Source organism: Nerophis lumbriciformis, linkage group LG20 (genome assembly GCF_033978685.3).
Source record: "Nerophis lumbriciformis linkage group LG20, RoL_Nlum_v2.1, whole genome shotgun sequence".
NCBI classification, from domain to species: Eukaryota; Metazoa; Chordata; class Actinopteri; order Syngnathiformes; family Syngnathidae; genus Nerophis; species Nerophis lumbriciformis.
In genome coordinates, this window is record NC_084567.2 from 30,385,001 (window position 1) to 30,400,413 (window position 15,413).

The 15,413-nt window shown below is 38.5% G+C and overlaps 1 protein-coding gene across 10 annotated transcripts in view; it reads right to left on the minus strand.

Moving 5' to 3' along the window:
• tjp2a (tight junction protein 2a (zona occludens 2)) overlaps nucleotides 1-15,413 on the minus strand; it is a 124,385-nt gene that overhangs the window by 24,887 nt on the left and 84,085 nt on the right. For 7 of the 10 annotated variants that reach the window (XM_061980791.2, XM_061980787.2, XM_061980788.2 and 4 more), the window contains 10 exons: nucleotides 14,932-15,035; nucleotides 14,329-14,482; nucleotides 13,356-13,467; nucleotides 8,985-9,118; nucleotides 8,795-8,870; nucleotides 8,529-8,679; nucleotides 6,580-6,688; nucleotides 2,441-2,660; nucleotides 563-750; nucleotides 396-491 (listed from right to left, as the gene is read on the minus strand). In XM_061980791.2, coding sequence (XP_061836775.2) covers nucleotides 396-491; nucleotides 563-750; nucleotides 2,441-2,660; nucleotides 6,580-6,688; nucleotides 8,529-8,679; nucleotides 8,795-8,870; nucleotides 8,985-9,118; nucleotides 13,356-13,467; nucleotides 14,329-14,482; nucleotides 14,932-15,035 — 1,344 coding nt within the window. The remainder of the gene's footprint in view (nucleotides 1-395; nucleotides 492-562; nucleotides 751-2,440; nucleotides 2,661-6,579; nucleotides 6,689-8,528; nucleotides 8,680-8,794; nucleotides 8,871-8,984; nucleotides 9,119-13,355; nucleotides 13,468-14,328; nucleotides 14,483-14,931; nucleotides 15,036-15,413) is intronic. The other 3 variants (XM_061980793.2, XM_061980785.2, XM_061980792.2) reach the window with 1 other exon arrangement.

Genomic DNA, 15,413 nt, shown 5'->3' on the forward strand with positions numbered 1-15,413 from the left:
GTACTAACCTTTAACAGTTAATTTTACTCATTTTCATTAATTACTTGTTTCAATGTAACTGTTTTTATATTGTTTTACTTTCTTTTTTATTCAAGAATATGTTTTTAATTTATTTATCTTATTTTATTTTATTTTTTTAAAAGTGCCTTATCTTCACCATACCTGGTTAACCAAATTAGGCATAATAATGTGTTGATTCCACGACTGTATATATCGGTTGATATCGGTATCGGTTGATATCGGTATCGGTAATTAAAGAGTTGGACAATATCGGAATATCGGATATCGGCATAAAGCCATTATCGGACATCCCTAGTTTTTAATGTAGGAAAAATCTTAATACAATCCCATTAATGTGTTAAATAGATAAAGGTTGACTTGACTTTGACACTTACTAGCAACAATAAACTGGTCTGGCATGTCGTTGGCCAGTTTTTCATTCACAGCATCAGAAATGGGTCCAAAGATCACAACAGGTCTCTTGAAACCAGCTGGAAATGATGAAAATGAAATGATCAGTGTCATTTACGAGGGTAAAAAAATGATGCTAATATTTAAGCACCTTCACGCAGGACCACCCTCTCATAGGCTGGGAATCGTGAGGCAATTGGAGTTGCACTGAGATCCTCCCGACTTTTACGAAGGTCTTTTTTCTTGGCTGCTCGTTGTCCTCGCAGCCTCCAGAAGTCTCCTCTGTCGTTGCCCAATGCAGCTCGTGCAGCATTCTGGACGTTGGACATTTGCTCTGCTCTGTGATGCAACACAAATATGCTTAAATATTGTACAAACCCCGTTTCCATATGAGTTGGGAAATTGTGTTAGATGTAAATATAAACGGAATACAATGATTTGCAAATCCTTTTCAACCCATATTCAATTGAATGCTCTACAAAGACAACATATTTGATGTTCAAACTCAAACTTTCTTTTTTTTGCGAATAATAATTAACTTAGAATTTCATGGCTGCAACAAGTGCCAAAGTAGTTGGGAAAGGGCATGTTCACCACTGTGTTACATGGCCTTTCCTTTTAACAAAACTCAGTAAACGTTTGGGAACTGAGGAGACACATTTTTTAAGCTTCTCAGGTGGAATTCTTTCCCATTCTTGTTTGATGTACATCTTAAGTTGTTCAACAGTCCGGGGGTCTCCGTTGTGGTATTTTAGGCTTCATAATGCGCCACACATTTTCAATGGGAGACAGGTCTGGACTACAGGCAGGCCAGTCTAGTACCCGCACTCTTTTACTATGAAGCCACGTTGATGTAACACTTGGCTTGGCATTGTCTTGCTGAAATAAGCAGGGGCGTCCATGGTAACGTTGCTTGGATGGCAATATATGTTGCTCCAAAACCTGTATGTATCTTTCAGCATTAATGGCGCCTTCACAAATGTGTAAGTTACCCATGTCTTGGGCACTAATACACCCCCATACCATCACAGATGCTGGCTTTTCAACTTTGCGCCTATAACAATCCGGATGGTTCTTTTCCTCTTTGGTCCGGAGGACACGACGTCCACAGTTTCCAAAAACAATTTGAAATGTGGACTTGTCAGACCACAGAACACTTTTCCACTTTGTATCAGTCCATCTTAGATGAGCTCAGGCCCAGCGAAGCCGACGACGTTTCTGGGTGTTGTTGATAAATGGTTTTCGCCTTGCATAGGAGAGTTTTAACTTGCACTTACAGATGTAGCGACCAACTGTGGTTACTGACAGTGGGTTTCTGAAGTGTTCCTGAGCCCATGTGGTGATATCCTTTACACACTGATGTCGCTTGTTGATGCAGTACAGCCTGAGGGATCGAAGGTCACGGGCTTAGCTGCTTACGTGCAGTGATTTCTCCAGATTCTCTGAACCCTTTGATGATATTACGGACCGTAGATGGTGAAATCCCTAAATTCCTTGCAATAGCTGCTTGAGAAAGGTTTTTCTTAAACTGTTCAACAATTTGCTCACGCATTTGTTGACAAAGTGGTGACCCTCGCCCCATCCTTGTTTGTGAATGACTGAGCATTTCATGGAATCTACTTTTATACCCAATCATGGCACCCACCTATTCTCAATTTGCCTGTTCACCTGTGGGATGTTCCAAATAAGTGTTTGATGAGCATTCCTCAACTTTATCAGTATTTATTGCCACCTTTCCCAACTTCTTTGTCACGTGTTGCTGGCATCAAATTTTAAAGTTAATGATTATTTGCACAAAAAAAAATGTTTATCAGTTTGAACATCAAATATGTTGTCTTTGTAGCATATTCAACTGAATATGGGTTGAAAATGATTTGCAAATCATTGTATTCCGTTTATATTTACATCTAACACAATTTCCCAACTCATATGGAAACGGGGTTTGTAATCTCATCATCTTTCCATTTGACAGGTTTTGCAGCCAAACACAAGAGACTACAAATTGTGTTAAGACGAAGATTGTACTGACCTGCTCTTATTTGGAATGATGCCTTTCTCCAGCAGCTGGTTTTCTTTGTTCGTACGCACTGCCAGCCAGTTGCCCAGCTTGCCATCATAAAGTGTGTCTGTAACTTTGAAAATCTCTCCTCTGGCGAAAGGAAGACTTTGTGAGGCTTCTTTGTCATACTCGAAGTGGGTCCTGATGAAGAAAGCGTCACCTCTGCCAGAGGCTAAAATGTCTTTGTAAACTGAAAAAAGACAGCAAATAAAAATGTTGGTGAAGGTAAAAAAAAAAAAAAAATACAATACAATGTATTTGAATCATGTTATAGAATGTACAGCGCAATACACAAGAACAAAAGCACTAACACGAAAAACAAGTTAAAAAAGGAGTATGAAGAAACAAAGTTTGTTTGATCCCAACCCCGTCCAACATTACATCTCTGATATAATATCAGGTAACGTTCTTCAGCAGTTTTTTTTCTTTGTAAACATAAAACACCATAGGCTTATAATGCTTATAATGGTATTTGTCCTGTCTTATTGAACATAATTGTACATTTTCAGGTAGCTTGTTATAGTTTGCTCTGTATATGATTTTTGTGGTTTGGAAATGTACAATAGCTCCAAATTTCAATATTTTACATTTAAATAAATCATTTGTATGTTTCTAAAAATTCAGCCTTACGTATAATCATAACTGATCTCTTCTGCAGTACTGTTAGTCGATGAGGGAGTACTTTTATTACTGTTTCCCCATATCTCCACACAATATTTCAGATATGGCAACACCAAAGAACAGTATAGAGTGATTTTGGATTCAGAATTTATTTTTGCCTTATTCAATGTTATTTAATCTTATATAATATCAATAAATCTCTATGTTTAATGTGTACTGTATTTTTCGGACTATAAGGCACACATAAAATCCTTTCATTTTCTCAAAAATCGACAGTGCGCCTAATAAGTTAAGTTAAAGTTAAAGTACCAATGATTGTCACACACACACTAGGTGTGGCAAAATTACCCTCTGCATTTGACCCATCACCCTTGATCACCCCCTGGGAGGTGAGGGGAGCAGTGGGCAGCAGCGGTGGCCGCGCCCGGGAATCATTTTTGGTGACTTAACCCCTAATTCCAACCCTTGATGCTGAGTGCCAAGCACGGAGGTAATGGGTCCCATTTTTATAGTCTTTGGTAGGACTCGGCCCAGGTTTGAACTCACAGCCTACTGATCTCAGGGCGGACACTAACCACTAGGCCAATGATGTACGGAATAATTCTGGTTGTGCTTACCGACCTTGAAGCAATTTTATTTGGTACATGGTGTAATGATAAGTGTGACCAGTAAACGGTAGTCACACATAAGAGATAAGTGTAGACTGCAATATGACGCCAGTAAACAACACCAAAACTTTAAATGTTCCATTGAAAATAAGGAACATTACACACGGCACTCAAAAATCTGTCAAAATGTTTTAGTACGACTTTGAAGCCGCAACGCTTGATGGATTGTCGGCCCATTACGGCTACCGTAGTCAGAGATACACGTATTACTATGGTGTGTGTATAAGGACCGCAAAATGGCACCCATTAGCAGACATATTATCTGGCGTTTTGTTTCACAATATTATGCAAAACCAACTTTTCTTACCTTCTGGTACCTGCTGATGTGTATTTGAGATCTCCATAAGTCCTGAAAATTTGCGCATTTGCCGATTACGGAGTCGATAAGCTTCTTCTTTTTCCCTATCTTCTTGTTATGGGGCATTCACCCTCTGCTGTTGCCATTTCAAATATAAAGTAGTAACGTTGTAACTTATATCTCGCTATGGAAGCGCTAAAAACTACCGGTGTAGTGGGTTTACATAATTAACCCAAGGAACTTTAGTTATTAGAGAGTTCTGGTCGGACGGTTTTTCACGGGACACATTTCCAGCGTTGTTGCACTAGTGAGCCACGGATGAGAAGATGCTGCTCCGTTGTTGATATAAGTAAAGTCTGAATGTCATTAAAACAGTTAGTTCCATCTTTTGAGAATTCTTCCACTCCCGTCCTTGCACGCTACACCGCTACAACAAAGATGACCGGGAGAAGACGCTGCCGAAGGTGAACCACGTAAATAAGACCGCCCACAAAATGGCGCATCCTGAAGCGACTGTCAGAAATCGACTTGAAGATGATCTGTAAAACATAATCTATGCAACATTTTGACCAAAGAACCACCATCACATGTTATGTAGACCACAAGGAAGTGTTTTCATTTTAGAAAAAAAAAATCATAATATGACCTCTTTAATGCGCCTTATAATCCGTTGCCTTTTGTATGAAAAAAAGACCTGAATAGACACGCTCATCGGCAGTGCGCCTTTTAATCCGAGCGCCCTATGATCCAGAAAATACGGTAGTTTTAAAACTTTAAAAATGTGTTTTCTCGTATTAATACAATATCTATACCATCTATTTGTGTATGTGTGCTTGAGTATTTAGTTTTACTTCAATTTAAGGATAATCTTTTAAATTAAATACATTTATAAAACCATCGTTTTGGTTTATTGATTTCTACTGTTATGGCTTTCATTACTTCCTGTATACCTTCGCTTGAGAATAATGCAGTAGTGTCGTCTTCAAATAGTCATACTGTAGATTTAAGTCTTTCAATCTTTTACAAATGCCACTGATACAGTAAACAAATGGAGTCTTTTACGTCCAAGTTATGCTGGACAATTATTTGCATGCCATCTGATTTTCCAAGCATAGAGCACACTTTTCTGGGGGCAGTGCGCAAAACAAAAAGAAAGTGAAAGTAAAAAGTGAAGAGACATTAGACCAGTGGTTCGTAACCTGGGTTCGATCGAACCCTAGGGGTTCGGTGAGTCGGCCTCAGGGGTTCGGCGAAACCTCCGCCACGGAGGTAAAGAGACATCCAACTTATTGTGTAAATAAAAACTTCTCCCTATCAGCGTATTATGGATACCCCCAAACAATGTTCCCTCTAATTTTCCATCTGATTTGCAGGTTTTTTTGATTGATTGATTGAAACTTTTACTAGCAGATTGCAAAGGAAGAGAATACACAGTACAGTTTACACAGTACAGTACATATTCCGTACAATTGACCACTAAATGGTAACACCCGAATAAGTTTTTCAACTTGTTTAAGTCGGGGTCCACGTTAATCAATTCATGGTAATGTGTGTAAGGTGTGTAATTTGTTGTGAGTTCATGCACTGTGTTGGTTTTGTTCTTTGAACAAGGTGATGTTCATGCACGGTTCATTTTGTGCACCAGTAAAAAAACATACGACTTTTTCTTGAATTTGAAAAAAATATATATATATTTATATTTTTCACTAAAGAAGGGTTCGGTGAATGCGCATATGAAACTGGTGGGGTTCGGTACTTCCAACAAGGTTAAGAACCACTGCATTAGACGTCGTAAAACATTCAGTGAAGAAAACAAGACATTAGATGCATGCTTGAAGCTACGATCATGATAAATAAATACAATTTTTATTTTGGACATGTGAAACTATCTTTTGTTATAAAAGAACAGTGATACAATCAGCTAAATGATACCACTCAATTTTTACATGTATTACTAACAACAAGTCTGTTTTGTTTCATGAGTTAGCTCATCTCATGTGTGTTGAACTGGAGATGACTGAAATAAAAAAGTCGTGTATGACAAGCTCAGCTTCCTCATTAACATGACATGATGTCAGAGGTAAAGAGTATATGCCTACAGAGACCAAAAAATTGCAAAGTTGTTTGATTTTGCCATGCAGCGGAGTGTCCTTTATGGAGGCAAGGCTTTTAAAGCTTTTGGACCTTAGAAAACGTCTTGTATCCATTTTGAAAGCCGCAGCCAAAGAAAAGAAGCACACAGACGTACATATTTAATCAATAACTGCAGCGTATATAACCGCAGCATATTAAGTTCATTTTTATTTATCGTTTGATTGACTGTCGTATTGACAATCGGCCAAGTCCTACAATTGTATTACATTTTTCAATGCCTTTGGACATTGTATTTAACGCTTTTTAAAGGCCTTAATTTTCACTGAACTCATTTAATTACTTTTCATGCTTTTTAATTCCCCACAGAAACCCTGTAAAAATTATTTATAGCAAACTGTGAAAAAAATTTGATTATTGTCTAATGCTACCTTCAGGTTTGCTCTGAGCAAGAATGGTCACATCTTCACCCTTAGGGATCTCCAGGAGGTACAAGACTGCATCCTCACGAACCATACCTCTAAAGTCCATGTTATTCACCTGAAAAAAACAACACAACTATTTCATTACCTTAAAATGTTGGTCCAATTCACATCTTTCTATTTATTGCACTTAGATTCATAAAAATGTTACTTGTATGTTTTGATATTTGACATTTTTGTAAAGCAGATAGATTAGCTTATGAGTTGAATATATAGTGTATATTTAATATGAACTACTACATCTTTTTACTTTTGCGTGTTCTTTTAAATGTTAAATATATTAACTTTCTGCTCAAGATTTTTTTTCTTGTAATCTTGACTATATTTTTATTCTATCTTGACTTGCTTCTCCTAATATTAGACCTTCCTTGTCTCTTATATTTTTTCATACTGGTGTTCCTAATTTTACGTTTCATGGTTAAAAATGTACTCTCATAAGTTAATTAAAAACAGAATTATGTTCTATCAACTAAAGATTTGCTTAGAAACTATTTTAGCGCCATGGAATGATACAACAGCATGCGTGTACGTAATGCAGCTGCAGCCATACTTGCCAACCTTGAGACCTCCGATTTCGGGAGGTGGGGGTGTGGTCGGAGTGGGGCGGGGCGTGGTTGGGGGCGTGGTTAAGAGGGGAAAGTATATTGACAGCTAGAATTCAGTAAGTCAAGTATTTCATATATATATATATATATATATATATATATATATATATATATATATATATATATATATATATACATCCTAAAAATATGCAAACAAAACTGTGTTTAGATAATTGATACTTCAAACTTGCATAAATAAATCTTAAGGAATATAACATAACTTGGCTTCTGAGAGCTTCAAAATGTAATGAATAAAATCCTAAAGTTGTTGATAAACAAGCAATTATTTTAATAATTAAATATGGTAATTTTAAATGAATTATTATGATAATTTAAAATTAATTATTTCAAATATGTTTATTTTAATGTATAATTCTATGGCTGGATGCAATAAGGAGTCAGAAAAAATACAAATAAAAATACAACAAATGTTGATATTTTTAGCAAAATATAGTAAAAATGTATTTAGTTGTTTTTTTTAAAATTAATAAATATATTTATTTTTAGGTAAGATAAACATAATAATACAATTTATCTCTAGTCTGGATGATTTAGTTCTTGTCACCCTGTTGTCCTCCTGTCGTGAAAAAAGGCTGTCCTCACTCAGGTCCGCATGGAGCTGGAGGGGGCGTGGCCTCCAGTTGCGGCTGAAAATCGGGAGATTTTCGGGAGAATATTTGTCCCGGGAGGTTTTCGGGAGAGGCGCTGAATTTCGGGAGTCTCCCGGAAAATTCGGGAGGGTTGGCAAGTATGACTGCAGCCGTATTGCAAACCATATAAAAGATAAAGATTAGATTTTTGATTATGTGAAATGGACAGTGGTAATTCAGCACAGTAGTGGTTTCATTATTGCTAATAAACCGGTCTCTTCTTCCCTTTGAAACACTTCTTTTAGAAGTTTTATTTTTTTTACTGTTTCATTAAATACTTTAATTCCAATATGTATATGTCCTTCATGTATTCAGTGCTTGGATGCCATTTAAATACCGTTTAGATATAAGTTCTTACACTCAAAACCAACTTCCAACACAGTTAGGGAAAAAACTTTTTAACCTTAGGACCACCTGTATTATGGTTTTGATTAAAAAATAACATCTAATTTTACGTTTCTAAAATGCATTTTTTACAACAAAATATTGACTGGATTCTTTTTATTTTTCCAACTTTTTTCTCTAAATATTAGGAAGTTATATAGTAAGTTAAGTTTACAATGGTTGGAGGGGGAAATAAATGAATAACTTCCGACATTAAAAATGATTTAAAGTATTGAAATGAAGAATAAAAGAAGGTCACCTTAACAATTTGATCTCCAGTGTGAAGACCTTGGTGTTCAGCTGCACTATCATCTTGTACGCCAGCGATGAAGATGCCAACATCGTTTCCTCCTGCAAGCCTCATCCCAACGCTGTCACCTTTCTGAAAACGAACCATCACCGTGTTTGGCCTGAAAGAGCAAAGAACACGTAAAAGATTCTTAGAAAAAAATGGAACACACGCTAAAATGAAACATTATTAAAAAGGATGATTATAGAAGTTATATCAATATCTGATATACTGACCCGTACACTTCCTGGTCCTCTACGTTTGGCTTTAATGGCACCTGTGGTGGAGCGTGAACCTTTGGAGCGACTAACTCTTACCATGCAGAAAAAGAAGAAAAACGAGTAAGAATTTTGTTTTAGATTCTAATTCAAGTTAATTTCATATGAATTGTTTAAACTATGTCATCAGAAAGACAAACAAGTTTACTTGGTGGCGTTTGTGGCCGTGGTTCCTCCCTTTCAACAGGCAATGGCGGTGTATCTTCCACAGGTCGATCATGACCTCGGAATGGGGTCGGCATGGCACCCATTTTAACCAGCCTGTTTGGTGGCTCCTCTCTACTGACATTGAAAAAGAATAAATAGATGTGTGCATCATTAGAGTCACAGCTTGATTTTGTTAATGTAACATTGCATGGTGAAAACAAGCTTGGTGGTACAGGAACTTTGTATATAGTGCTCATTAGTTTATCTGGATGTACTTAACAAAATGAATGCGAGAGAAAAATAGGGAGGCACAATCTAGGATTAAGATGCATTTTTAATCTAAAATGCTTTTAAAAACAATGAACATGAAATCATTTACAACATAAAAAGGACATTGCTTTAAAATTAATACCACAGATATTTTTTTCTGTCAGTGCATTATTAACATAAATAACATTCAAAAGTAAACATGAAGCTTTCATATTTAAATGTTTCCCCATAAATACCTTAATTTGGTCACAAACTGAAGTGGTAATGCATTTTTTAAGGTATTTTACCGTTTTAAAAGCCTAAAGCTTATGATTGCTCACACTATAATTAATATTCAAAAAGTTGCCTGCAACATTGTACGCGTCTGTTAAATAGACTTCAGTTAGCACTTTCTTCCCTGATAACATGCAAGTCCAATCAAGCAGCCCAACCTCTGAATATATGAACAGAGCAAAACAAAATGATCCCTTTAATATTCTATATGCCTTCTGCAAAATGCTGACGATTCAAAATGTGTGCATGTTAACGATGTTGGTTCAAGTATTTCAAACTAAGCTGCAAGACTCATGTTTCAAATTATGGGAGTGTGGAGGAGGGCGTGGCCTGCGGGCCTGCAGCGAAGCGGGGTGTGCCAGGACCGGCCTCGAAATCAGCGACAGGTGCGTAGATGGCCCACCTGGGTCTTGTTATCTAATCACCTGTTGCTTTGTTATAAGCAGCAGCCAGGAGGAGAGACGGGGTTGGAGCTGGAGCCAGAGCGCGAGTGAGAACAAAAGAGAAAAAGACAATTGCTGGAAAGCAACTGAGAGACTTATTGAAAAATAAAACAATATTGTAACCCTGAAACGGGCTCTCATGTCAGTGCTTGGTGGTCTGAAGAACCCCCAGGAGGGCAACATCCACAGGGAGTATTATTGTAGCACAATTATTTGCAAATGCGTACCTAAATCTGTGCGTCTGCAATTCAATTCAAGTGTCTGTGAACTAATGTGTGTCTTTATCTCAAGGTGTGCGTGTTTTAAGTTGTCTGTCCGTATAATGGTTTGTCTGTGGGTAAAAAAAAAAAAAATCTCTACAAAATACTTCTGAATACTGCTAAACCACAGGCATGTGATTTGACCACAATGAAAAAGACTGGTGGGGGGACAGGGGGGGGGGACGCCCCCCGAAGCTCCTGGTTTTTCACCAATTTAACATGCTAAAATTAACAAAGACAGCACCATTTGAAGAAAATATTTTAGTGTTTAAAGACATGAAAACATCATTAATAGAACATACCTTGCTTCAAGTAGTTTCATATGTTTTTGGCGTTTCGCATGTACTTCCAAAGCCTTGAAACCTCGTGATCCATAGTCAATATTATCATGACACCACGTGCACAAAACCTTTCCGGGACGATCGATTTTCCGAATAAAATCACCGAAAAAAGTCGTAACTTCCTTCTTCCCAACAGTATCAGTGATTTCCCTTTCCATCCAGTCCCATCGAAACTTATTTTTGACATGTTTATCAATTTCTTTTACTCGTAAAGCGTCCTTTCTCTCGAGAACCGACATCGTTTACATATGGAAAATGGCGGTAATAACCATTATGAATGATGACGTTATTAACGTCATCATTCATAACAGATGTCCTGATTGGTCACAAGGAACATATCGACCAATCAACTACGGCGTAATATAAACTACGTCTCGAATCTTGATTTAGGGTCGGAAAAAAAACCGGAAAAACGGGAGATAATTATATATTTTTTTCCCGAGATTAAAAAAGACGGAATCCGACTTTAGACGGAAAAATCACATGCCTGAAACCATGAACTTTTATTTACATAATGTGATGGAAAACCCATTATAATTGTTCTTGGCCAACTCGTAGTGAGTATAGGGGAAGACACGGTTACGTTAGAGAGACAACTCTTTTTACAACTTTGAATCGCTACACAAACACAGCAGGAGTGTAAAAAAAGTCACATTTAAAAAGTTTCACATAAAGTGAATGTATACTTGCCTATTTGTTGTATGTTTAGAGAGCTAACAACTGCCGAAAACAAATTCCTTGTATATGCAAGTATACTTGGCCAAATAAACCTGATTCTGATGAATCTGTTTAAAGACACATTTTTTTTACGCACATGCAAATCTTTAACACAGATTCCTTTACACACACACACACACACACACACACACACACACACACACACACACACACACATATCTGAATACGGACACACAACTCAACGACAGAAACAAAGTAAAAAGTCACACGTAATAAGACAGCCAATTGAGGAAAAATGGACAGGCAGATTTTTTTTTACCCACAGACTAATCATAATATAGACAGACAAGGCGTTCGGAGGGCATTCTGACCAGATGCCCGAACCACCCTCTGGCTCCTCTGATGTTTACTCCGAGCTCCTCCCGGATGACAGAGCTTCTCACCCTATCTCGAAGATAGAGCCCCACCACCCGTCAAACTCATTGCTTGTACCCGTGACCTTCTCCTTTCGCTCATGACCATAGGCAAGTATAGGGATGTAAATCGGCCGGTAAATTGAGAGCTTTGCCTTCCGGCACAGCTCCTTTTTCACCACGACAGACCGATGCAGGGTCCGAACGAGAACCATGGACTCGGGCTTGGAAAAGTTGTAAACAGAATCGGTGACAAAGGGAAGCCCTGGCGGAGCCCAAACCTCACTGGAAACAGCTCCGACTTACTACCAGCAGTACGGACCAAGCTCTGACACTGATCATACAGGGAGCGGACCGCCACAATCAGACGGTCCGACACCCCATACTCTCTGAGCACTCTCCACAGGACATCCCAAGGAACACATCATACTTGCCAACCCTCCCGATTTTCCCGGGAGACTCCCGAATTTCAGTGCCCCTCCCGAAAATCTCCCGGGGCAACCATTCTCCCGAATTTCTCCCGATTTCCACCCGGACAACAATATTGGGGGCGTGCCTTAAAGACACTGCTTATAACGTCCTCTCTCACCTGAAACCTACACCCCTTAACAGCCGCATGCTGTCTAGGCGTCCGCTGTTCCTCCATATTAACAGCGTGCCGGCCCAGTCACATAATATTGTAGCGTTGGACGGGTTTAACAATGGTCTTTACTTGAAGATGTCAAGAATTGCTGACACGTTGCATGATATTTTCACTGGTTAAATGGTAACGCAAGGCATACTTGGTCAACAGCCGTACATGTCACACTGAGGGTGGTCGTATAAACAACTTTAACACTGTTACTAATATGCGCCACACTGTGAACCCACACCAAACAAGAATGACAAACACATTTCGGGAGAACATCCGCACCGTAACACAACATAAACACAACAGAACAAATACCCAGAATCCCTTGCAGCACTAACTCTTCCTGGACGCTACAATAACATCTACGGCTTTTGGAACTCAGTGCACAACTGCACACACAACAAGAAGGAGAGACATGGCGACGATGAGTAAGAAGAAGAAATACGCTAGCAAGTTCCAAAATGATTGGAAAAAAGAATTTAATTTCATCCAGAAAAGCTCGAAGGGGAAGGGGTATGTTGCCTGCACCTCAACCACACCCCCAACACCCCCCCCATCTCCCGTATTCGGAGGTCTCAAGGTTGGCAAGTATGGAACACGGTCGAATGCCTTCTCCAAGTCCACAAAACACATGTGGACTGAATAGGCAAACTCCCATGCACTCTCAAGGATCTTGCCGAGAGTGTAGAGTTATATAGTAAGGTATTGTATAGAGTTATAGAGTGTAGACCTCAATGCCAACAAAAGGAAAATTCCGCTTCTATGATTGGAGTTAGCATTGACAGAAGGGTTGCTCTTTTTTTTTTTTCTCTCACAACAATAGTGCGTAATCATCCTTGCACAGGCACACCCTCCTTGTGTTGGAGTATAAATAGCTGGGGTTTTGGCACCGGCTGCAAGACTAGATCTGACCAATGTAAGTCTAATTGCATGACCTGATGACGCCACCTTGGATGACAGGTGAAACATCTTCTAAGACAAAACCAAACAGTCCAGTTGCGATCGATTGAATGCCCTAGGAATTCAATGACCTGGATGAATGAGAACATCCATAGACATGTACCTGGGCTTCTCTCTGAGCCTCTCGTTGGAGGAATGTGAGGAAAGATCTGAATGATGGCCCTGCCTTTCATCTTGTGGGGAGTAGGAGCGATACGACTCGATCTCAGAGATATCTGCAACACAAACACAAACAAAGTGATGTTTTTATGCTTAGAATAAGTCAGAATTAAAATGTTCCCTCAATACATCAACTTACTATCCACAAGGTCAGTTTGTAAAACCAAATGAAAGTCAAGTCATATATAATCTATGAACTCTACACATAACACGCACTAATAAAGCTTTGACTGCATGCAAACGTCAAGAACAAGTTACTCACACGCACGTACACACACACACACACACACACACACACACACAAATCACTCCATTGATATTTTAAATTAAAGAACCACACGGCCGCTATGGTATGAACACTAACATGATGAAATTCTGTCATATCCAATAGCTGGATTATTTTAGTGGATTAGTTCACCCTGCCAAAGGCGAGTGAGAACCTCCTCTGTCTCTCACACATGCGCGCACACACAGACACAAACACAAACACTGACACAGACACACTCCCAAAAACAGACGAAATGGGTCACAGGGCCTCTGGCTGCCCCACCCTCCCTGCAGATGTTTGCCGAGAAAACAACCATTCACACCACTTATCTATATTGGATTGGACCAATCACAGCAAAGCATTTGGTCATGTGACAATAAAACTAGGTATAAAAGAGAATACTCATGAAGGTAGAGAGAAAATGTTTTGTTGTCTCTGGTAAAGTCATCATGTTTGTTTTTGTTTTGTAAAAAGTGTGAGTGTAAAGAAAACTATAAACTGATAAGGAAGTCAAACTTTTATTTATGATGTTTGATGGAGAAATACATAACAATATAGAGTTATTTTGCGATTTACACATGAGGATAGTCACACGTTTGTCTTTACACTGGATAGGATTTGCTGCTTTTCAGTTTCAAGAATCTCTCACCATCAAGCTCAGAGTCGCTGTCCACCATCGGAGGGACTCGGATCAACACTTGCTGTCTGTCTCTCTGAACCATCAGCTGTAACTTCCCACGAGACTTCTCTATCAATTTGCCTGCGTCGCTCAGAGACAAGTTTTCAGTCACTGTGCCGTTGATCTGACAGAAAGGAGGATATACACACATGGTTATAAAAACGGCATATGCACATGGTTATGAAAAGGACATACATAGTACATGGTTATGAAAAGGACACACACGCAGTTATAAAAAAAGGACGAACACACAGTTACATACACACATGTTAAGGAAAAGAACATACTGGTTATGGCATTATTAAAATAGACATGTATTCAGTTGGTTTCCTAATAAGAAAAACAGAATAAGAAAATCATTTTAGAGTTCATGCACTTCTGATTGGCTGACTCATGTTGACATAAGCGGTTGTCAATACAGACGCACTGATTGATCGGACAACTATCAGTATCGGCCAATTTCCCTGAAAAAGTAATGTGATTGGCCAATGCTGATTAATGCCTTTCAATGCCAATCACAAAAGTCATCCCCCCGGATAATTATTAGTCTACGAAATTAACACGGATTGCCACCTTAAGAATGATGTCTCCTTCTTGCAGGTTTCCATCTCTGTTAGCAAGTCCTGTGCTGGTCATCTCTTTGATAAACAGCTGACTGCCCAGACGAAGACCATACTCTGCAACATAAACAAAGATTTAGGTTCACTTTGTTGCTGATATAACATGTTGGGATCTCGATTAAAGAGTGATTGGAAGTGAACATGTTTAAGGATGATGAGAATTGATCACGAAGTTAACGTTTCTCCACTTGATTTCATATTATCAGTGACATTTGTAACCCCAGGAAAAAAACATGTACAAATGCACCATCAAATTAATTGTAAAATAAATATTGTATGATTGTATATTTAATGAATACAATAAAAAAAACTATTTCAACTTACTTGAAGCCTAGAAAAAAAAAACGTTTCGCTTGTAACTGTCTACCAAATTGAGACTCATAATCATCTGTTTATTTTTACATATTTGCCATACTCCTTGTCCAAACTATGGAT